We start from the raw sequence: 25,522 nt of genomic DNA, 5'->3' as shown, positions 1-25,522 counted from the left end.
GTTTATTTATTATTTTTTTAATATTTATTCATTCACTTATGATAGACACAGAGAGAGGCAGAGACACAGGCAGAGGGAGAAGCAGGCTTACTCTGGGAGCCCGACGCGGGACCCGATCCCGGGACCTCAGGACAGCGCCCCGGGACAAAGGCAGGCGCTAAACTGCTGAGCCACCCAGGGATCCCCAGATTTTATTTATTTATTCATGAGAGACAATAGAGAGAGAGGCAGAGACACAGGCAGAGGGAGAAGCAGGCTCCATGCAGTCTCCAGGATCATGCCCCCGGCTGAAGGCGGTGTTAAACCACTGAGCCACTGGGGGCTGCCCCACCCCTCACTTCAGTAAAAGTTAAAATCTGCAGGACAGCTTCCTTCTTATGGAGCAAGCTCCTAGAGTATAAAGACTGTGTAGCTATTCTAACTTTTGCATAGATACTTTGTCAGCAACACTAAGAGATGAAACAAAGTCTGGCTCTTTTTTAAAAATAATGCTTATCTACTTCATGCTTGTTAAATTTTTTTTCATGCTTGTTAAATTTATATTATATTTCAAATGGCATAGGAATTATCTTTTTATTTTATTTTTAAAAATTTTATTTATTTGAGAGAGTGCATGCTTTTGGGGGAAGGGGCGGAGGGGTAGGGAGGAAGGACAAGTAGACTCCATGCTTGAGCATGGTGCCCCACACAGGGCTCAATCCCATGACTCTGAGATCACAGCCTGAGCCAAAATCAAGAGTCGGACACTCAATGGGGAGCCACCCAGGAGCCCCTACACACTTAGGCCCATGATGTTTCAAGGACCCAAAGGCACAAAGGTTTCATTACAGACCATTTGCCTCACCTGGTTCTTTCCTCTCCTCTTCCTAGTGATGCCTAGAGTATCCTTTTAAAGGGCTGCAAGAGGGATGCCTGGGTAGCTCAGTGGTTGAGTGTCAGCCTTTGGCTCTGGTCGTGATCCTGGGGTCCTGGGATTGAGTCCTGCATTAAGCTTCCCGAGAGGAGCCTGAATTCTCCCTGTCAGTGTCTCTGCCTCTCTCCCTGTGTCTTCATGAATAAATAAATAGAATCTTTAAAAAAAAACAAAAAAATAAAGGGCCGCAAGAATAAACATACAACCCTCAGAAGTCAACTCCAATCTTGGGAAATTTTAAATTTTCTGTAGTAAAATCCAGGGAAAAGAATTATGTATTGTATTGTATTGATTGATCAGTACAGATATAATTTCAAATATATAGATCAATCAGAAAAGACATAAGTGTGTATTTAAACTTAAGGATGAGTAAAGTGACCATACAATAGCCCAATTCTTGGTTAAAAAAAAGGTAAGGGGCCATTGCCACTAGAGGTGCCTGCACTTACATTTGTCACCAGGCTGACCAAGGAGAAGCCTACTATTGGCATACAATGACATAGATCCCTTTGATTCACCAATGAATTTTAAGTTCAGAATATTTTTAGTCTTTGTCTTGTTTATGTGTTGATGAAGGGTTTCTAGGAAGATTTAGCAGTGCTTCGATTTTCTTAACATCATCTTTGGATTGATTTTTCTGTAAGCTACTTTCAATTTCTTCAGGTAGGAGCTGAGTAAATTGTAGTCTGGCTTTACTGTAAAGAAAGAAAAGGATATATCATGTACTGCTCTGTTTCTTAGTTCTCAGATTTTTTTTTTAAAGAAAGTGTTTATCTATTCTCCCTGTGCCTTAAAAGCAAACACTGCTCCTTACACTTCAAAAACAATGACTTTCTTCATTCTCCTAACTAGTTCCATTCATGTGCCAACTACACTTCTCATATCACCAAAATGGTGTGTGCTGTGGCAGCAGCTCTGATCCCTAAGATATTCCAGAGTTCCTGTAGGGTGTCATGCTCAAGTGTGAGCCTTGCAAACTGGTTGTCCTCTTGCCCTCAGGGCTGGGGGGTGAATATGAGCCCCCTGCCACTCCATTAACTCTCTGTTGCCAGACCTTGTGAGAACTGCACAAAGGCTAGAACAATGGTAAACTCAATATGGAAAAGTCAGATGGGACAACATTATAAATGTATTATTTACAAGGAGTTAAAATCAATTTCCAAATAACAGATCAGTTCTTTTTCTAAATCTATTATTAGTGTCCTCCTTTTTTTAAGTGATTAGCAAGGTCATCCATAACTTTTTTCTCGACTCTTCATACCAGGTTTGACCATTTCTTCTTCCATATCTCTACAGTTTTCCACATTTTTGGCTCACTAAGGCAATTATTTATACTCTCACTTTGTTTGACTTCTCTATATTTTCAAGCAGAGAAGCAGGCATAGAATAAGCTCTTAACTGTGATTTAAATTAACTCCTCAAGAATGACACATATAGATCACAGACATTTAAGTGCCCCATAAATTTTTGGCCTTATTTCCTTCTAAAGTATCCTTCAGTACTATAATTCAATTCAAGTTATTATTTTTAGCCATTCGTGGGTTTTCCATCTCTAAATAACCGATCGACCTCTCTAGTTACTTTTCTGTTTTCCTTTTTTTATTGGGATACAATTATTATGTTCATATTTTTCCAAATGTAAATTCTCCTGCAACTTTCTGTATCAAATATACTTTCTTTACCTTTCCAATTTCTTTCTCAAAGCTTTCTTTTCTTAAAAAAAAAAAAAAGTTTCTTATGACACCTAAAGAACTAAAAGTAAGCTAATGCTTTCATGCTTTTAATTCTCTACATTACATTTTATCCTGGCATTTAGAATCTTAAATGCTTTATCCTAGAACTTAGACAACTACATATCCCATCTACCCTCTTACTAAAGGAGTGAATGAAACAAACACATATTGAGCATTGTGGTGTGATTCTGCCCTCAGATTGGCTGAGAAAACAGAGGGCTTGAAGTTAAGTAAAATATCTAAGTCACAAAATTAATAGCCTAGTTGGGATTTAGGATTCGTTTTCAAGGTTTCACTGGCTGCAAAATCCATGCTTTTTCTCCTATCGAACCTAAGTCCCTGAATAACTGACCTATGGATATTAAGAGTTTCCATATGTGTATGTGTGCTTAGCATAAATGGAAGCTTCAAGTAAAAACATGAGGGAAAAAAGACTATCAACTACTAAAACAGCAGAAGCTTTAGTTGTACACAGGAAGCTGAGCCATGAGAATCATTTGTACCAGGAGCGCTAACAGCAGCCTATTCTGGTGATCTTACAAAGAATCAGCACAAAATCCACTCTCAGTCTGATAACTGCACCCTAGGGAATGACTAGGTGGAACAGGTGAAAGTTTTTATCCTCCTCAGTGGCATCCAGTCTATGAGCAGCCGCTATAACTACCTAATTCATGGGCATCCACAGCAAGTAGAATCTTTGAATGTAGAGACCTAACATGCTCTGTATTGTTCACAGATGCATGTGTAACCGGGGATATCATCTTTTAAATAAAGCCAAGTTAAAACTCATTCATTGCTGTCCATTTCCTTTAGGTAATTTCCTATGCAGTCAAGAACATAGAAAAAGAAAAAAAAAATGCAATCAAATGAGATTTACAACATCTTAACTTTTAAAAAAAGTATCTAAAGAATGAGCCTCATCAGATTAAAAATAAAATTAGTATTTTTCATTTTCTCATTCCTTCATTAAAAAGATTAAAAGACCAGGTAGGGTACAAGTTGAAGAAAAGGAAACTCTTCTTTGAGATTTTCTTTCTTTATTTAAGTAATCTCTACATGAGACCTAAACTCACAACCCCAAGATCAAGAGTGCTCCATCGACGGAGCCAGCCAGGTACCCTAGAAACTCATCTCTGAATTGAGAGGTGGTTTAGAAGACCTGGGTTAAGAGACCACCACAATGTTTAGGAAAATCAGATACCCTCATCTTCACATGCTCCTTACCTTTCTTCCAGTTTTAGCTCATGGAGTGCTTTGCGATCCTTCTGTGTTCTCTCTTGGACAGTCTCCCCATAGAACTTCTGAAATGCCATCAAAAGACTTCCTACAGGAGCGCTGAGGTGAAAGCAGAAAGAGAGCTGAGGAAACAGGAGCTATTAGAACACACACCATGTGAGTATCTGCTAAGGCATGAGCAACACCGACTGAGCCTCCTATTCCCTGACAGGTATAGGAACTCTGACAAAGTGTCCTTGTCGAATGAAGAAAAAATTATGGCAATTTCCTTCCTGGTCTTCTAAACCGTAGAAAAAAAGCTATCGCTGCAACTTCCTAAAATTAATTGGTATAAAAACAACAGGTCTATACCTTGGCTCTGGGTTTTATAAATGAGTGATAAACTGGGAAAATATATACTTATGACAAGTTCTGGCAAGTAGCTTTATACTGAAGATTTCTCAGAAACGAAATTAATACCAGAAATGATATCAAACCCTGCAGAGGGCAGGAACTATGGAGGGCATTTTTGGTTGGAGGGAAGGATATTACTAGCCTCTGGAGGTGGAACCACCAAAACATCCTCAAATTCAAAAGTCTGGCACAACAGTCTCACTTACAATGTCAATAGTTCCCCTTTGAGAAACTGATTTAGATGAACAATTATTACAGTAATGACGAGGGTATGGTTCTTGTGTTCTCAAAGAGAGAGTTTTTGACTCTGATATAACTTAAGTTTCCCCTGACTACAAACTAAGTAGCTCATTCAAAAAATTATTTTTGCTAAGTGGAAATGTCCACTGACAACTGGTTAAAGAAAATGTGGTATATACAATGGAGCATTATGTTGCCTTTAAAAAGAGTCACATGCTACAACATGGATCAACTTTGAGGATGTTATGCTAAGTGAATAAGCCAGTGACAAAAGGACAAACATTATATGATTCCATTAATATGAAGTATCTAAAGTAGTCAAAATCCTAGAAACAAAGTAGAAAGGTGGATACCAAAGGCTGGGGGGCAGGGGGAGGGAAGAATTAATGTTCAATGGGTATAGAGTTTTCAGTTTTGCAAAATAAAGTTCTAGAGATCTTTTGTGCAACAATGTGAATATACCTACCACCACTAAACTATACATTTCAAAATGGTTAAATTTATAAATTTTATGTTGTGTTTTTAATGACAAATAAAAATAAATTATTTTTGCTAATTTCAACAATTTTTCTCTTCAGACTAAGCTGGTATATTAACATATATATAACAAGGGGCGCCTGGTTGGCTCAGTCAGTAGAGCGTGTGTTTCTTGATCTCGGGGTCCTGAGTTAAAGTCCCACACTGGAGGTAGAGTTTGCTAAGAAACAAACAAAAAACCACAATATAATAAAAATAATGTCAGCAATGAATTATGACATGCAGAATTTTCAAGAATTTTTAAAAAGAATGCATAAATCTTCCTCCTAAAAAGGGGATAGAAAAAGGGAGGGCATAGGTAGAGGGAAAGGGAGAACTCTTCTTATTCAGGTGAGTGCCAACTAATAAAAACAGAAGAGACAGAACAAATCATTTTGCAATCATTTTTGTAGTAAGTGATTATAGCAATAATTATAATAGATCATTAAAACCACCAGGAAAAAAGACAGGTGAACAGGCTGTTCAGTCTTATCCCACAGATTATTTATTCACAATGTGAAAAAGATACCTTTACAGTGGAGAAACTTAGTAGATGCAAATGTGGTAGGCAGAGTTCTAAAATGGTCCCCCAAATTGTCCTGCCTTAATTTTTCAACTATGAATATATTATACCCATGATTATGCTACATGGCAAAATTTTACAGATGTACTGAAGGTCAGTAAGAAGCTGAATTTGAGTGAATCAAAAAATGATCTGGGTAAACTCTTTAAAAGCACAGAGTTTTCTCTGGCGGCAGTGTAGAAATCAGAGAGATTCAAAGTACAGGAAGGACTCAACATGCTGGTTGTGCTTTGAACATGGAGGGGGCACTAGGATAAGGAATCGGGACGCCTCTATGAACAGTGGTGCCTGGCTGACAACCAGCCAGGGAACAGTGACTTCAGCCCTGATAGCCACAAGGATCCTGTTCACAACCAGAATGGTTTGGGAACAGATTCTTCCCCAGAGCCTCCAATAAGAGCCTGCCTGACCAATACTTTTGAAGTTGGCCTTGTAAAACCCTGAAGAGCGAGAGCCCGTCTGAGCCTATCCAGACTTCTGATCTACAGAATTGTGATAAAATAAATGGGTTGTGTTTCAAGCAGAAGTTTGTGGTAATTTGTCACACAGCAATAGAAAGTACTGCACCAAGTAACTAAAATTAACATATCTTATGATACGCGATACAATATGTCTCTTGATGTGAAAAACTGACAAGGAAACAACTTCATCTATATTGTATTTACACCAAAAACATTTAACCTAAATCTAATCATGAGGGAATACTCAAAAGAAATTGAGAAATTTTCTGGGGGAAAAAAGGCAGTGGAACTGTTCTAGTTTAAAGGAATCAAGGAGCATCTAGGTGGCACAGTTGGTTAAGCATTGAACTCTTGGGTTTCAGCTCAGATCATGATTTCAAGGTCATGAGATCAGGCCCCCTATCAGGTCTAAGCTCAGGGCAGAGTCTGCTTCAGATTTGCTCTCCCTCCCAAATAAAGAAATAAATCTTTTTTTTTTTTTTTTTTTTTTTTTAATAAAAGAATAGGGATCCCTGGGTGGCGCAGCTGTTTGGCGCCTGCCTTTGGCCCAGGGTGTGATCCTGGAGACCCGGGATCGAGTCCCACATCGGGCTCCCGGTGCATGAAGTCTGCTTCTCCCTCTGCCTATGTCTCTGCCTCTCTCTCTGTGTGACTATCATAAAAAAAAAAAAAAAAAAAAAAACTTAAAAAAAAAATAAGAATAAAAACCATAAAAATGATATACAATCGGATCCTGGGTTTAAAAATATATGTACGTGTGTTACTATGTGTGTGTGTGTGTGTGTATATATATATATATATAGCATTGTAATAATCAAAAAATTTTGAATATGGACCCTAAGACATCTACATTGAATCAATGCTAAACAATTTGTTGTGATGATTACACTGTAATATCATTGGCGAATATTCTCCATTTCATCCTGGGAGATCCATGCTGATATATTCAGAGGTGAGGAATTATGAGGTCTCAAAAGGTTTAACCAAAAAGAAAAAAAAGAGAAAGAACTGTACACACATACAGAGATATAAAATGAATTTGGCAAAATGTTAACAACTGGTGAATATAAGTGAAGGATATATGGGTGTTCAATGTACTAAGTCATTCAACTTTTCTGTAGGTTCAAAATGTTTCAAAGTTAAAAGCTGGAGAAGAAAAAATTTTAAACTTATTAATAAACAAAACCAAAACTAAAAAAAAGTTTTTAATGCAATGTACTTGTTAGTTGTTTTACTTTTTTTCCTGCTCCTTGTAAAAACCATTGTTCAAACTGCCAATATTGGGCAGCCTGGGTGGCTCAGCGGTTTAGCGCCACCTTCGGCTCGGGTCTTGATCTTGGAATCCCAGGATGGAGTCCCATGTCGGGCTCCCTGCAAGGGAGGGACTTCTCCCTTCTCCCTCTGCCTGTGTCTCTGCCTCTCTCTCTCTGTCTCTCATGAATAAATAAATAAAATAAAAATCTTTAAAAAGGGCAGCCCCGGAGGCACAGAGGTTTAGCGCCACCTGCAGCCCAGGGTGTGATCCTGGAGACCCGGGATCAAGTCCCACATTGGGCTCCCTGCATGGAGCCTGCTTCTCCCTCTGCCTGTGTCTCTGCCCCTCTCTCTCTCTCTGTGTCTCTCATGAATAAATAAAAAAAAAAAAAAAAAAAAAAAACTTTAAAAAAAACCTGCAAACATTTTCAGGTGTTAGAGATATTTAAACAGTTTTTAATCAGTGACAATTGGAAGTAAAGTCAACCATCAGGGTAGAATTAGAATTTGACAGTCAAAGCCACTGCCAATACAAGACTAAAGACCTTTTACAGGCTTTTAGATTTGAATTTGTTCTTTGGAAATGAAAGAGATTTTTGACAGGTACGGCATTAATGAAAGTTGTGTTAACTTAGAATGAAACCATGTGAACACTTACCCTAGCAAGGCTCCAATTATGCCACCAGCCACCAGACCATGCAGGCCTAAGTTTATTCTAAAAAGACCTCCTGTGACAGCTATTTTAAAACAAACAAAAAAACCAATATGAAATTATCTTTAAACACTAGAATCCATTTTTTAAATTTCCCTTCTATAAAAAGGACATAAACAACTAAGTAAGTTTTCTGAACCCAACGTTAATATACCACCACAACCTAGATATCCTGAATCTAAAAGGCCACATGGCTAGCTTCTCTCTTCCACATGGGAGGTTCAAGGGAAGAAACATTCCTTTTATAAACCTAATTTCTCCATCTGTTCTATTGGTCTAATCTCTTCTCATTCTGCTTCATTTTTCCCATGTCCTCTTAAAAATCTGTAATTTCTTCACTTCCACCTCTTCCATTTCTTCTTTCTTCAAGAAAAGCTTTCCCCAAAACCCCCTGCAGTTTATACCTTTGCCCCCCAGCCTCACCCTTTCTGTAGGGCTGGCCACACCTGAGGCCGACCCACAAGTGGACATTTGGCCTACACTGCCACCTGGTGGCCAGTACACAGGTCCTATTTCCTTCACTGGGATGGTTTATTTATGAGGTCATTCATTTTTCTCCCTTACTAGGTATAACACAACTAATGCCATCTCAGAAAGACTTTTTAAATAAATGAGATTTTTTTGTCTTATTTAAGTATTACTTATTCATTCTTTTATTTTCTAAGTTTTAAAATTAACAAGAACAAAAATCATCTTTAGTTCTATTACTCTTATTAAAAAATAAGGTATTTTTTAAAAAACCTATCAGAATAGGGACGACTGGGTGGCTCAGTGGTTGAGCCTCTGCCTTTGGCTCAGGGCATGATCCCAAAGTCCCGGGATCGAGTCCCGCATTAGGCTCCCTGCATAGAGCCTGCTTCTCCTACCTATGTCTCTGCCTCTTTCTCCGTGTCTCACATGAATAAATAAAATCTTAAAAAAAAAAAAAAAAACTATCAGAATAGCCAAAATCTAGAACACCGATAACACTATATGCTGGCAAGGATGTGGAACAAGAGAAACTCTTGTTCGTTGCTGGTTGGAATGCAAAACGGTACAGCTCCTTTTGAAGATAGTCTGATAGTTTCTTACAAAACCAAACATGTTCTTACCATATGATCCAGCAATCATGCTCCTTGGTATTTATCCAAAAGAGCTGAAAACTTATGTCCACACCAAAACCTGCACACAGACATTTATAGCAGCTTTGTTCATAATTGTCAATACTTGGAAACAACCAAGATGTCCTTCAGTAGATAATATAATAAACTGGTACATTCAGACAATGAAATATTATTTAGCACTAAAAAGAAATGAGCTATCAACTAATGAAAAGGCATTGGAGGAAACTTAAATGCATATTATTTAGTGAAAGTCAATCTGAAAAAGCTATGTACTATTATGTAACATCCTGGAAAAAGCAAAACTATGAAAACAGTAAAAAAAAAAAAAAAAAAAAAAAAAGATCTGTGGTTATCAGGGGCTGGTGGGCAGGATGCATATGTAGAGCACATTTTTTGGGCAATGATAATGCTCTTTATGGTACCACAATATCATACACATATGTTTGGATACAAATCACCCAACATTTGTCCAAACCCACAGAATGTGTACCAAGAGTGAACTGAACCCTAAAGGGACTATGGACTTTGGGTGATAATGATGCATCAATGTAGGTTCTTCCATTGCAACTAATATCCCACTGTGATGTGAAATGTTGATAGGTACGTGTAAGTAGGGGACGGAATATATGGAAAATCTCTGTGTCTTTTGCCCAATTTTACTGCAAACCTAAAACTATATCAAAGGTGGGGAGAGGGGTAGTGAGGCTTATAAGCTGTCAACAGCCAAACACCAAAAACGGAGTTAGACTGTTTATTACATATAACCTTGTTTTCTATGAATAAAGACAACATACTTTTGTGTTTTTTTTTTCAATCTTGGTACTTTTTATTTCTTTTTCTTGCCTGAATGCTGTGGTTAAAGTCTCCAGTATAATATATATAACTGTATTCATCTCAAGTACCTGAATTACAAATATATACATCTTTGCCATGTTCTCAGTCTTAGGGAAAAATCATTCAGTCTTTCACCATTAAATATGACATCTGCTGCAGGTTTTGTCATAGATGACCTTCACTGGGTTAGAGGAGTTCCCTTTTATTCCTACTTCACTGAGAGTTTTTATCATGAATGTTGGATTTTTATCAAATGCTTTTTCTAAGCTAACCTTAAATTCCTTGGATAAATTCCACTTGGTCATGATATAAAAATCTTTGTTTGTTGGTGGTTTTCATTTACTAGTATTTTCTTATGAATTTTTGTGCAAATAGTTTTTTTTTTTAAAAAAGTAATCTCTCCACCTTTCATGGGGCTTGAACCTACAACCTTGAGATCAAGAGTCACATGCTCTGCCAAGAGAACCAGCCAGCCACCCCCGAGTATATACTCCAGTGATAGTGATCTGTAGTTCTCTTTATCTGGCTTTCGTATCAAGGTAATACTAGTCTAAGGGAAGTTTGAAAGCGTTTCCTCTTCCTCTATTTTCTGGAAAAGTTTGTGAAAGAAACTTTCCAAAAAGCCATTGAAGCCATCTGGTCCTGTGCTTTTGTGAAAAAAAAAAAAAAAAAAAAAATTTAATAATTTAGTTTTTTAACATCTTATAGGGCTATCCAGATTTTCTATTTGTTCTTGAGTAAATCTTGGTAATTTGTGTATTTTTTTCTTCTTGGTCAGTCTTGCTAAAGGTTTTCTATTTTGTTATCTTTTCAATTAGACTGTTCATTTGGGATCTTTCTTCTTTAAAATGTAGGTGTTTGTAACTATAAATTTCCCACTAAATACTAATTTGCATACATCTTAGAAATTTTGGCATGTGCTTTCATTTTCATTCAACTCAAAATATTTCTAATTTACCTTGTGATTCCTGTGGTTTATTTATTCCTGTGGTTATTTATAAATATGTTAATTTCCAAATATTTATTGATCTGGGCTGCCCTGGCATTTTTATATTAAAGTCTATCTTGTCTGATACTAGAAGAGCCACTTGAGCTCTTTTCCTTACTGTTTGTATAGTTTATCTTTTTCCACCATTTTTACTTTCAACTTACTTGTTTCTTTGAACTAAAATTGTCTCCTGTAGACAGCATATAATTGGATCTTTTTTTTAAATAGTTGGACAATCTCTGCCTATTGATTGCAGTGTTTAATCCACTCATATTTAATGTTATTACTGATACAGCTGGATTTAGCTCTGCCATCTTACTGTTTTCTATGTATCTTATTTAATTCCTTTTTGACCTTGTTACTACTTTAAAAAGTTACTTTCTTATTACTTGTTTAAGGGATTATCCAATGCATCTTAATTTATCATAATTTACTTCAGATCAGTACTAATTTTATTACAGTAAGATGTACAGAATCTTCCAATACAGCTCCAATCCTCTTCTATCTTGGTGCTATTGTCACTTATGTCATATATGTATGTTAAAACATAGCAACAGAATATTATTATTTTACACAATCATATGTATTTTAAAGAAGGGAAAAACAACAGTTAAGAAAATAAAGGAAAAACTATAGGTTTATGCAGTCTTTTATATTAACCTACATATTTACCATTTCTAGTACTTTTCATTTCTTCCTGCCAAGTTACTATTTGGTATCATCTCCTTGCTCCAACATACTTCCATTCCTTTCCTCTCATTTGTTAATGCCATCTATGGCTTTAAACATGCTATATGTCTAATACTTCAATTTTATTATTTTGTGTATTGTCTTTTATTATTTGTGTTGTCTTTTAGTCCACTTGAGAAAATGTGTATTTATATGGCCTTTAATAATTACTTATATAATTATGCCATTCTACTGCCTTCTAGCTTCCATCATTCTGATGAGTAATCAGCTATTACTTTCATTGGAATGGTTCCTTGTTTTTTTCTTGCTGGTTTTAAGATTTTTCTCTCTCAATAGTGTAATTATTATACATCTAGGTGTGAATCGCTTCATGTTTATTCTTGAAATTTGTTAAGCATCTTCGATGTATGGATTAATGTTTTTCATCAAATTTGGGAAGTCTGTAGCCATTATTTCTTAAAATACTTTTTTATGCCCTTTTCTCTCTTTACTCTCCATTAAGCATTCCCATCACACATTTGTTGGTATTTCTGATGGTGTCCTATAGACTGCTGAGGGTCAGGTCACTTCTCTTCATTTAAAAAATTCTGCCCTGGGGCACCTGGGTGGCTCAGTGGTTGAGTGTATGCTTTTGGCTTGGGTCGTGGTCCCAGGGTCCACGATCAAGTACCGCATCAGGCTCACCATGGGGAGCCTGCTTCTCCCTCTGCCTACGTCTCTGCCTCTGTCTCTCTCATGAATAAATAAATAAAATCTTAAAAAAAAAAAAAGAATAAATAAAATCTTAAAAATAGTAAGTAAATAAATAAGAATAAAAATTCTGTCCTTCATGGGCACCTGGGTGGCTAGTCATTAAAGATCTGCCTTCAGTTGAGGTCATGTTCTTGGGGTCCTGGGATTGAGCCCCATGTTGGGCTCCCTGCTCAGTGGGGAGTCTGTTGTCTCTCTCTCTCCCTCTGCCCCCTGCCCATGTGCTTGCTCTTTCTCTCAAAGTCTTTACAAAAAAAATTATTTCACAAGAGACAATCTATATTGATCCATCTTCAAGTTCACCAATTCTCTTCTATTTCAAATATGGTGTTGAGCTCCTCCTCTCCAGTGAACTTTTAATTTCTATTTTTATATTTATCAACTCCAGAATTTTCATTTGATTTTTTAAATAATTTCTGTCTTTATTGACATTCTCTATTTGATAAGTCACTGTCATCATACTTTTATTTCTTTGAAAAAGGTATAAAGTGGGCAGCCCAGGTGGCTCAGTGGTTTAGCGCTGCCTTCAGCGCAGAGCGGGATCCTGGAAACCCAGGATCGAGTCCTGAGTTGGGCTCCCTGCATGGAGCCTGCTTCTCCCTTTGCCTGTGTCTCTGTCCCCCCCCCCCCTCATGAATAAATAAATAAAAATCTTAAAAAAAAAAAAAGGTATGAAGCCTTTTTGTCTGCTATGTTCAACAGATGGGTTCTGTCAGAGACATTCCTAATGACTGTTTTTTTAATCCCGTTTTTGCATGTCTTGTGATTTTGTTGTTGTTATTGAAAACTATACTTTTTAGATAATAAATTACACATCTCTGGAGTTATTAGTACATCCCAGGGGCATGGCTGTAATTCTCTGTTTATGTAGCAACTTGACTGGACCAATTTTATGGAGTCTTTTCTCTGCAGACTATAGCCACTAAAGTCTTTGCTCAATTTTTATCTTTATGCCTGGTTTCCTAGACATAACACTGGCTTAAGTAGTCAGCCAAAGATTCATTAAAGGTTATGCTTAAACATCTCAAGCCAGTAAGGCTTCCATCTTCTGCCAATGTATCTGTGCTGAAGAATGCATTAAAAGTTTAGACAGTTTATAAGTCTTTTATGGCATTTTCTTTTGGTGTTCACAGTTAACCCTCACAACTAACCAAAGATAAGTAGCTTGCAAGGGCCCTTACCAGTTTCTCCTGAATGTGCATGAATATTTACACACGTGTGCAACTTTCCAGGGTTCTAGGGATAAGCAGGATCTTATTAAAGCCCTCTCTGGCCATCTTGTCCCCTAGATATCTCTGTTAAGATTCTGTCTCCTCTGCCAGTCTATTCCTTACCCCAAATAGTATCAAAACCTCAGATTAGCTGTGTGACATTACCCTTCTCTGTCACAATTATTTTCAGCAACTCCCTTTGGCTTGGAATTTTTTATTCTCTGTTCCAAATAAAGCCAGCCACTTCAAGCAGCAGAAAGTTGGTCCCCCAGCCTGTCTTTGTGAAACTTCTGCATCATAGAACTGTGGGTTAGGGGGCAGGAGCAACCCTAGGCTGGAACACCACAGACTCTCAATTTCTTACTAAGACTCAGTAGAAACTCTTGGATAAATGCTTACTGATTTGTTGGGTGCTTGTGGTCAACTTCCAGCATCTTTAAATGGTTGCTTTTGATAATTTTGTCCAATTCTATTGTTGCTTTTCGTGGAAAGGATTTGCCAAGCTCCTCACTCAGCCATTCCAGATGTTAAACTTACATTTATAAATGTCCAGATGAATGCCAAATAATATAATGAGAGGCCAATATCCTTGGCCTGATTCTGACTTCAGGGGAAATTACTTTTGTGTTACATCATTAAGTTCAATGTTGGTTGCTGATTTGAGATAAAGAATTATATTGTATCAGATATATTTTTCTATTCTTATTATTTTTCCTAATTTTTACATTTAATTTACATTCAAGAAACATTTATTCTACTCTACTATGCATCAAAGAATTGTGATATAAAAGGCAAAGACTTTTCTGATACCAAGTAAGTCATCTAGTAGAGAAGCAAAACAAATTAACAGCTACAACATAGTATTTTAAGTGCTATGATTAAAGTATTTAGACTGAACTATAGGGGAAAAACACCTAAAAAGACCCAAATATGAAACAAACAAGGGGTAATGGAAGGGGAGAGGGAGATGGGGTGACTGGGTGACAGGCACTTGAGGGGGGCGCTTGACAGGATGGGCACTGGCTGTTATGCTGTATGTTGGCAAATCAAACTCTAATAGAAAATATACAAAAAAAAAAAATAAATAAAGAATGGCACACTGCACACACAGTGTTTATAAATTGTCCATCAATAATTTGTAATTAGAATAACGAAAGATTCCATTAAAATAACTGAAATAATGAAATATATTTTTTAATTAAAAGAAAAAAAAAACCCGAAGATAAGAAAATAGGGGCTAGGAAGGATATCTAGGAAAACTGAAGCTGACAGATGAGCTGAACCTTGAAAGACAGGTTTAGTAAGAGCTAAACAAAATTGTCTATGGGAGTGGGAAGGCAGGTTCAAGAAGAGGAACCCATACATGTGAAGCAAGATTATACTGGGTTTGGGAAATTAGAGTGGAGTCAGAAGGGTGGAGCAAGAGCAGATTATGGGGGCCAGATCAAGATGGGAATGATGGGAAACTATGGAAGAACCTCAAGCAAAAAAGTGTTAAATCATATTTCTAGTTCAAAAAGTATGAAGGCAACACTGGAAGTAGAGCAAACCAAGACTAGAACTGGGAAGACTGGATAGCAGCAGTGAGAGGAAAAAGGAGATGGGGGTCCATATATATTAAAAAAATATAATTGATAAGACTAGAACTTTGGAAAGGAGGAGATGAAGAGCAGGACCATATCCTTGCTTGGCTTTGTTGGTTTTTTAAATTTAAAAGGATAGATGATAGAGATCATAAGAGCAGGAACAAGCATGGAAGCTAGGGGAGGAAAATAGAATTTGGTTTGGATACAGTCATTGGAGTCTACAGAACAACAATGGAAAAATGGCTGCAAGTTTTAAAAAGGGCACGTTCCAACCGTTCCAATGCTATTAATACCTATTTCTAGTTTTATGTTAAAATGTTTTAAAATTTCTATATTTATTTTTAAATGTTTCCATTAAAATAAGTTCAAACTATGCGTATATACTTTTACATGTGTGTATATGTACATAGAGAGCATGCACCCAAAAAAGAGCACAATGATAAAGCAAATGGACTAAAATGTTTAACCACAGTTGAGTCTCAGGATATGAAGGCTATTCCTTGTACTACTTTTATTTTTAAAACTCTTTGTAAGCTTGAAATTATTTCCAAATTAAATATTTTTTAAATGTTATGTGCATTATATATATATATATGTTTTTATATGCAAGAGAATGTACGTGAGGTAGTGAATGCTTGAGTATATGCGGCACTTTATTTATAGTTCTGGAAATAATACTTCAATACTTTTTCTTAACATTCATTTTAAAGAGGTCACATTTACCAGAGGCATAGAGCTTTAAAATAAAATTCAATTTCTTACCATAAAAAATCTGGTCCCTTTCTACTTCATTTCGCCAATCTTATCTCAAGGCACTCTTCCCTCTCGCTCACTATGTTCCAGTCACATTATCCTATTTTTGAGGAACTTTTCTTGCCTTAGAGCCTTCACCCTCAAGGCTTACTTCTTCCCATTTTTCAGGTATCAGCTTCAATGTCATCTCCCCAGAAAAAACCTTCTCTGATCACCTTGACCATCCCACTGTCTCACTTATTTGTTACTTTCTATCACCGCAATCTTTTTTTCCCAATTACATTAGATGGTAAAACTCCATGAAAACAGATTTTTTTTTTTCTGTTTTGTTCATCAAGTATACCAAGGGCCAAGCACAATGCTCTTTATACATTTTACATGAATGTTGAATGAGATGTGATGAGAAGTCAACCAAAGAATTCAGTAGCTCTGATTTAGAAGTCCTTAAATATTTCCCAAATCATATTTGAGAAGACTGAAAAACATAAATAAGAACAAAAATGTCTTACCTCCTGCAATGACAAAATGGCTTAGAGCATTTTTATTTCGGTACACATTTAGACCAGTGTTGACTGTGCTAGGAAGAAGGGGGAAGGAACAAAACAAAATTTAAAGCATATCTCACTTACTTTCTTGACCATAATTTTCACTAAAGTAGTATTAGTTTAGAAGTGCCAACTATGTCAATTCCTAGTCTTACTCTAGGCCTCATCAATGTGTTCCAGACTATTAATAGGCATACGGGTTTTCTAGGTAGGCCTTCCTCTGCTGAAGAATGAACCAAAGAACAGTCAAATTTCTGGAAAAAATATTCACTTAGAAAAAGATATCGTAAAGAAGAGTTCTGCAGGGATCCCTGGGTGGCGCAGCGGTTTGGCGCCTGCCTTTGGCCCAGGGCGCGATCCTGGAGACTCGGGATCGAATCCCACGTCGGGCTCCCAGCATGGAGCCTGCCTCTCTCTCTCTCTCTCTCTGTGTGACTATCATAAATAAATAAAAATTTAAAAAAAGGAAGAGTTCTGCAGAATTTCTCTTACTTAGAAACCTTGCACTTATTTGGGTAATAGTTAATAGACTTCCATCCATGGATGCAAAACTACATTTGCAAATCTTTTACACAGATAGATAAAAGTTCTTGAGGAAAAAGGTATTATGACTCACTTTCACGTGGGTATTTAGTTTTTAAAAATATCACTTGCTCAAAAGATATGCTCCTGAAATACCAAGACCCTTTGTCACAATTTAGAGAGAACTTACTTGAATATAGTCACAAACACTGTAGTTCTCCAACTCCAGCGCCAGCCGTACCGGATGAAGCCTCGTGTGGCAGCACGATGTGCAGATTGCTAAAGTTAATGAAAAGGCTGTGAGGTTCCAAGATACTTTGATACCTTCTTTATTCTGAGACTGGCAGAAGGATGTTGGCTATGGATTAGGTAGAGACATCTAAACAGAAACACCATACAACCTCTAGCAATATCACTGTTTAAGTAGTGATGATAAAGCCAAAGTCCTACAAATATCCTAATCTATCAGAGGATGGAAAAAGAGCGGCGCTCAAGGGGATCCCTGGGTGGCGCAGTGGTTTGGCGCCTGCCTTTGGCCCAGGGCACGATCCTGGAGACCCGGGATCGAATCCCACATCAGGCTCCCGGTGCATGGAGCCTGCTTCTCCCTCTGCCTGTGTCTCTGCCTCTCTCTCTCTCTGTGACTATCATAAATAAATAAAATTAAAAAAAAATTTAAAAAAAAAAAAAAAAAAAAAAAAAAAAAGAGCGGCGCTCAACGGCCGTGATCCTGGGATCTTGGGACTGAATTCTGCATCATGCTTCCCAAAGGGAGCCTGCTTCTCCTTCTGCCTATATCTCTGACTCTCTCTGTGTCTCTCATGAATAAATAAATTAAAAAAAAAAAAAAAAGAAGATGGAAAAAGAACTAAGAATTGCCAGTGTCAACCAAGTAATCTATCAATGAGGCATAAACTGAGAATCTATACAGCAAATGCCATGGCAAATATATAGTCACTGTTAGGCCTGCTTTCTATATTCAAGAAATCTTGGGAAAAAGAAACCATAAAATATACAGGAACAACCAACTAAACAGTAAATAAAAGGGAAAGGATGATAGTAACACAGATATGCAGGAAAGGAACGGAGAAAGAAAAGAGAACTGATATTTAGCGTCCACTTTCGATGTAAAAGTTGTGTTAACATACTATCTCATTTAATCTATAATTTTTTTTCAGACAGGTGCTTCAGTTTTTACTAGAGCTAGTTTACTAAAGGAAGTTTCTAACCAAGATCACTCAGCCAGTAAGGAATAAAGTCAGAATTGGAAAATAGGTTGTCTGTCTCCACAGCACATTTTCATATCACCGTAGGGCAAGTCTGGTATAATATCCTGAGGATATAGTCTAGATTTTGAGAGAATTCCTAAGTAGATCCTTAACTACTATATGATATTGGGCAAGTCGAAACCTCTAGAGTATCAGTATTGAGTGATGGCTTTTTGTTTGGTTTTGTTTTTTAAATGTTATTTATTTTTATTTATTTTTTAAAAGATTTTATTTATTTATTCATAAAAGACACACACACAGAGAGGTAAAGACACAGGCAGATGGAGAAGCAGGCTCCATGCAGGAAGCCCGATGTGGGACTCGATCCAGGGACTCTAGGATCACGCCCTGGGCCGAAGGCAGGCACTAAACCGCTGAGCCACCCAGGAGTCCCAAATGTTATCTTTTTAAAATACAGAGCATGTGAGCAGGGAGAGGGGCACAGGAAGGAGAGAGAATCTCCAAGCAGACTCCCTGCATAGCAGGAAGCCCAACACGGGCCCCGATCCCATGACCCCAAGATCATGGCCTAAGCAAAAACCAATAGCCAGATGCTCAACCAACTGAGCCACTCAGGCACCCCTGGACTCATGGCTTTTAATAAATAAGTCAGAATTTAGGTTAAAGGTATAAAAGAATTCTTTGTACTACTTTTGCAACTTGTGAAGTCTGACATAATTTCAAAATACTCTAAAACAACTCTACGAGCTTTAACTTCCTCACTTTTACAACAAAACTGATATACAGATCTAACAAATGTGTTAGCACTCTGTAAACTGTCAAGCTATAAATGCTAATTATTGTTAGGTATGAACTATTGTCTTCCATGGAGGCTCTGCAAATGGGGTTAATATGCTACAGCTAACCTTGATGATTTGGCTAGGGATTAGAAAGATTATTTCAGAAAGTACAACCTTGGTGATAATCCTTCTGAAGATAAGAAACCTGGTCTGACAAGCCATGTGTATATGCATTTAGCATCAGTACTTCCACTGTTACTGTTTCTTTAACCTAACATCTTAAATCCTCCCAGCCCTCCTACCTGAGTAAGTGTAAAGTGAATTACTAAACTGGTGTGCCTTATACGTTTAGAATATCAGTACTCACCACAGCATCAAATCGGTTATGATAAACTTCTGCTTGGCTCTGTTCAACATAGCGCTGTTTAGCATGAATAAAAGCTGGTATGCCGCCATATGCCCAGCCGATGATGCCTGCTGAAACTGCTGCCTTATAAATATTCTCAAGTTCCTTTGAAGTTCTCTGTTGTTCACTAAGACATCAAAAAGACAATGTTTGGGATTAGACTGCTTCCTGACAGTATGTTCAAGATTATCCCAATACTAGTATCACCAAATTTTTCATTATGGGCAGAATCTTCTGATACATTAAATAATGCAGTTATATTACAAGTACCTCAAAACTTGGCCAAAATTAATCTACACTGTTAGAAATTAGGCTATTTGTTGGAAAGGCAATGACTAGGAGTGGCACAAGGAGAGCTTCTGAAATGCTGCTAACAGTTTCTTGGTGTTGGTTACACAGCTATGTTTGGTTTGTGAAAATATTTTTCTAGATGCAAATTATGTTCCAATAAAGTTTTTTTTTTTCCCTCAGGTACTTTAATTTGATGACTATTACAACTCAACCACATCTCTGGAAACAGGAATTTGTAAGCTGGATGCAAAAATCAGTTATTTCCCTTTTTGAATTTTTTAACAAAGATTTTATTTATTTATTATTTATTTATTTATTTAAGAGAGAGTGTGTGTGTGAGTATGAGTAGAGGGAGAAGAGAGGAAGAGGGAGGGGGAAAACAACCTCAAGCAGATGCCCTGCTAGGCACAGACCCTGGGAGCATGGGGCTTGCTCCCACAACCCTGAAATCATGGCTTGAGCCAAAATTAGAGTTGGATACTTAACTGACTGAGCCACCTAAGTGCTCCGTCAATAACCCCATTTCTGAAATCAGAATCAATGAGTCTTTAACAGTTCCTGCATCTACAAGAGAAATCTAATTTCTTAGAAAACTGTAATTCTTATATTTATGTCAATAGGAAAACTGCTATAAATTGAACCCTGTAGGGATCCCTGGGTGGCCCAGTGGTTGAGCGCCTGCCTTGGGCCCAGGGTGTGATCCTGAAGTCCCGGGATCTAGTCCCACATCGCTGTCTCTGCATGGAGCCTCCTTCTCCCTCTGCCTGTGTCTCTGCCTCTCTCATGAATAAGTAAATCATTAAAAAAAAAAAAAAAAAAAAGGACCTCTTATGTTATATCCTAGTAGGCTCTTTCACAAGCATTTCAAGTAACTACTGGAAGGACCAATGAGAAAGGCTGCCTCATTAACTTAACTTTAAAATAAAGGCGAAGAGCACCTGGGTGGCTCAGTGGGTTAAGCGTCTACCTTCAGCTCAGGTCATGGTCCTGGGATCAAGACCCCCGACAGGTTCCCTGCTCAGCAGAGTCTATTTATCCCTCTCCTTCTGCCCCTGCCCCCCCCCCCCCCCCCCCCCACTTATGCCCGCACTCTCTCTCACTTGCTCTCAAGTAAATAAATAAAATCTGGGAATCCCTGAGTGGATCAGCGGTTTAGCGCCTGCCTTCAGCCCAGGGCCTGATCCTGGAGACGTGGGATCGAGTCCCACATTAGGCTCCCTGCATGGAGCCTGCTTCTTCCTCTGCCTATGTCTCTGCCTCTCTCTCTCCTCTGTGTCTTTCATGAATAAATAAATAAAATCTTTAAAATAAATAAATAAACTCTTTAAAAAAATCAATAAAATCTTAAAAAAAATAAAATCAAAAAAATATTTTGAAAAAACCTTTAACAAATTTTTAAATCTAAAAAATTTTAAAATTAAAAAAAAAAAAGATGAAATCTCAATAAAGCGATTAAAACACGATTCTGAAGCTCTCTTGCCCCAACAATCTCAGCGACATCACAAAGCTTCAGCTCATTTAACCGCTTGACAACTGTAGGGGAACCTACTTCATGAAAGCGCAAATTATTCACTAGTGATTGATAAACGAAAAAATGATGGAATGCACGGACGAATGAAATATCCCGAGTCTTTCATTCAAGTCAATTCCATTTGAAGGGTTAAACTTTACTCTGAAATAACCTTACCCGCTAGTCCAGCTAACATCTTGTTCCATGAATGGATGAGACAATTATTTGCTATTTTATATATATATAATTTTTTTTTTCCTTATTTGACAGAATGAATATTCCACGGGTCTCTCTGCCATCTCTTCGACCTTCATGTTTTGGAGAGGAGCAGGGGTATTTTGTGAAATACCAAATTTTTTTTTTTTTATACAAAATACCAATTTGTGAAAAGTGAGAACAACACTGGAGCGGAGCCCTGCAGATGCGGGTTGCGGGGTGAGTTCTGACACGGACTGGCTCGGCCCAGTTCTTCCAACTTGCAAAGCCAGGGGCTTACCCTGAAGGCTCTACTCCCTCAACAGCCCTCAGCGCTCCCACGTGCAGTGCGTTTCCCCCTTCCCACTGGAAATCTTGTCCTGTCAACCAACACGACTACCAGATGGCGATGTCAGGGGATGCAAGCTGGGGATACAAATATTAAAATGCCAAATCTTATTTACAAAAAAAAAAAAAAAAAAAAAAAAGCTCTTCCCTGAGGGGCCCGGCAGCCCTTCACGGCCCCCTCCCCCCACAGACCCGAGGCGCGTTTACTCTTTGACAAACAGGTCCCGGAGGCGGTCCCATCCGGATTCCGCGTAGTCGGGCAGCTCCTGGTCCCCCGCGAGGGCCCCCGACTCGGCGGCCACAGCTCCAGCAGCGAAGACCCGGGGGAAAGGACTCAGCCGCCCGCAGAGGAAGCCGTGTGGCGCCCGCGGCCGCACCGCCATGGCCCTCTCGGAACCTCAGGACAGACACACGCCTGGGTTCTCAGGGCTCCCAGGCCTCCCGGAGACGCCGGGGTAGGACACAGGACAACTGCGGCAAGGAGGGGCCCAGCCCCCGCGCGCTACGACCCCAGCCTCCCGGCTGCCCGACCAGCCGCCTCAGCTCCTCACATCTCCGTCCTCCCAACCGGCCTTCACTTTGGGGGACCTTGGATACACGAGACCGGAAGTCCCGTCCCCGCCGGGGGCAAAGGTCACCGGGCGGGGCGACGGCGGAGCCCTTGGAAAACACTTCCGGTTGGAGGCGGGACGACCCTCAGCGGTGCCAACGCCCGCCCCGCCCCCGGAAGTATGTGAGTGGCGGCGGGTGCGCCCCGCCTCCCGCCCGGCGTCCCCGGGTGTCTCCCGGCTTTCTGGGCCCCCGTTCGCCGGTTCCGGGCGGCCAGGTGTCGCAGGCTGACGTACTTTAAGTCCTTAAGACTCCGGGGATTCCGCACATTTGAAAAAAAAAAAGTGCAACAGTCGATACAAGTGGAGCGGGGAAGCCCACCTGCGCAAGCACGAGCCGGACCTACCTGTCGCCGACCTCCCGGGCTGCGGCATCGAGCATGGATGGGGCTTGGTGCCAGATACACTGGGGTTTCCAGAACAATTTTTTGAACAATCAGCTGCGGGTGCGGGGGTGGGGGAGGGGTGTCCTTCACAAGATGGATTTTACCCCCCTTAGTTCACATGCCTGCTGTTTTCTCAAAAGGCAGGACAACTCCTGGAATTGCTATCGGGTGTTTTTCTTGCATATTCTAGCCATAATTTACCTTCAGTACAGCCTCTGCTAACATAGCAGTCGAGGTATTAGTTTTTGTTAAAATGCACGCGTTAAAAAAATAAAAAATAAAATAAAACGCACGCGTTTAAAATATTCCCGAACCAGTTTGTGGGATTTCGTTTCGCTGGCCACCAGACCCAGGCCGATCCCCACCCCTCCTTTATTCCTTTCTAGACGTAATCGAGAACTGCTACACTCTTTAGAAGGATACAGGAAACAGAACTCTGGACTTCGATAAGGCCCGGAGGGGTGACTGACTACAGGGGCTACCTGAATTGGTGACCGCTATCTGGGAGACTGGGTTCCATCAGCTCCCATCGTTATCGCTTACTACATTGCATCACAACTGCCTAATTGCTGATGTGTCTCAGTAGACTAATTCTGAGCTCAGAGGCCGGGTATCTTCATCTCCGTATGTCCAGGACCTAGCATTGGGTCCGGCATATAGGTTGTTCCATAAAGAATTCAGATGCCCTGACTCCTGGCTTTGACTCCAGGTTGCTGCCTACCCCATATAGATAGAGGTGGGCACCAGGATGAAGCCCCACGGCTTTAGTCCAAGAAAATGGTGGTGAAGTCTGCAAGTCTACATGTATAAAAAAATAAAATAAATGCTTGTGATGATTCCAGAGTCATTCTGGGATGAGGGAGGACTTGCAATTTGGAGCAGGGATGTTGGGCAGTTACTACTTCAGCCATTTTTATACAACTCAAATGTCCCCAGGGACACGCGTACCCTGCAAATACAAATGATGTCTTATTAACAGGCAAATTTCATGAACTCTATAGCTGCCTTCTTTGCTTCTTGGTTAACTTTGGGAGCCTCACTGTAAGGTTCCCTTTACCATCTGGTAGTACCTTGACAAGTCCCCAGAGCGTTGGTGACTGCTCACACTGTTGCTGCGATTCCATCTCAGCATCTCAGACTCTACCTTCTGTCACACTCCCACTTTTTCAGATCCCCAGGTCTTACTTTTTTCTAATCACTAGGGAAATACTCTCCTTACTGTGTGATCTGGGGTCTTCTTGAGGGGACTCAGAACAATGCTAACCCAAAAGGTGTTTTGAGGTTGCTTGGACTACTGTTTAAATAGAGCTCTCTCCTTCCCAGCATGTGCCTTTGCTACTAGAGTAAAGGCATCAAGGAAGGATTTCGGTATAGTCACCACACTATCTGGAACCACCATTCTTCTACCCTCAGCCCTTGTTGCTGAGTTCCGCGCACAGAACTCAAACACTTCTTCCCCAAACATGAATTTTCTCTCAGGAGTCAGAAGTTTCCCTTTCCCTGCTAGGTTCATCAGATACTGCCCTTGCTACATATATATTACAGTTTGTTGTATTATATATGATCATAAACTGTTTTCATAGGTAGAAAAAAACGAATTTTGAGAACTCCTCAGGACCACTTTGTTTACTCGTCCTTCAAAGCACAACTCAGATTTTACCACCATGAAGATTCCCATCTGCACTAGATGGAAATTTCTTTCTCTCACTCTAAATTCACATGGTATGAATAACTGGCCTCCTGATTAAAGCCTCATGTCACCTTAATCGCCTTCTGCCTATGATGCCTCTCGTACTGTTATTTGTTTTTTTCAACTACAGAGCCCCTTGAGGCTAGGGAGCCTGTTGTAAACATTTTCTTATCTCCCATTCTGTGTACAGTAGATGCTCAAGAAGTATTTGAAAAATATTAAATTTTGTAGTTGTAGCCCTCTGCCTCACCCACAGCACATTACCTCTGGATGCAGTAGGATTATCTTAAGTGATGGCATATTTAGATACATGGGAAGATGGATTTTTGTGTACTTCTGTGTGTCCTTGTTTGTAGTCAGTGTAGGGAACTATCCTCTTTGGAGCTGAACCAAAGGAGCCCATTAAATTTTTTTCTCTTGGGAATCTCAGGCTGAGAGAGCCTGAAGTCTCTGGAACTGTACACAGCAGCACTCTAGAGCGGTCCAAAATTCTTGTTGAAGTTCCTGGAGTTGCCCTTATTTCTATCCCTCTAACTGCTAGGAAATTTGTCAAGGTTCTTTGAGATGCCTTCATCTGCTTCTAGTAAGTTCTTTTGAGTAAACTAGTTAGAAGTTTCTGTTCTTGGCAATTAGGAGAACCTGACTACCACAGTAGAATAAGGTTGGATACTGGTGACATCACACAGAGGATATTCTCCAGATAAAGAAAGGCAAGGCATTACTTGTCTTACCCATGTATCCTACTTCATTCAAATAAACTATTCTTTTTTTTTTCTAAGAAAAGTATGACCTTTAGTGCTCTAAGGAGGAAAGGTAAGTGTAGGACCTAGCTAGTGTTTTTTTGTTTTTAAAGATTTTATTTATTTACTTACTTGGGGGAGGGGGTAGAGGGAGAGGGGCAGGCAGAGAATCTCAAGCAGACTCAACACTGAGTGCAGAGCTCGATGATCATGACCCTGAGGTGGTGACCTGAGCCGAAACCAAGAATCAGATGCTCAGATGACTGAGTCACTCAGGCACCGCAGGACCTAGCCAGTGTTAACAACAAACAACAACC

The 25,522-nt window shown here is 39.3% G+C and overlaps 1 protein-coding gene across 1 annotated transcript; it reads right to left on the bottom strand.

Moving 5' to 3' along the window:
- Window positions 1-1,123: 1,123 nt before the first annotated feature.
- On the bottom strand, window positions 1,124-22,405 carry TIMMDC1 (translocase of inner mitochondrial membrane domain containing 1). The gene is made up of 7 exons (XM_038582931.1): window positions 21,989-22,405; window positions 19,399-19,564; window positions 17,214-17,302; window positions 16,466-16,533; window positions 7,988-8,066; window positions 3,871-3,981; window positions 1,124-1,608 (listed from the first exon to the last, which is right to left on the bottom strand). The coding sequence occupies exons 1-7, from the start codon at window positions 22,162-22,164 to the stop codon at window positions 1,458-1,460; spliced, it is 840 nt and encodes a 279-aa protein (XP_038438859.1). The 5' UTR covers window positions 22,165-22,405; the 3' UTR covers window positions 1,124-1,457.
- Between the last annotated feature and the right edge of the window lie 3,117 nt (window positions 22,406-25,522).

Source organism: Canis lupus, chromosome 33 (genome assembly GCF_011100685.1).
Source record: "Canis lupus familiaris isolate Mischka breed German Shepherd chromosome 33, alternate assembly UU_Cfam_GSD_1.0, whole genome shotgun sequence".
NCBI lineage: Eukaryota > Metazoa > Chordata > Mammalia > Carnivora > Canidae > Canis > Canis lupus.
This window is presented reverse-complemented; position numbering and strand designations above follow the sequence as displayed.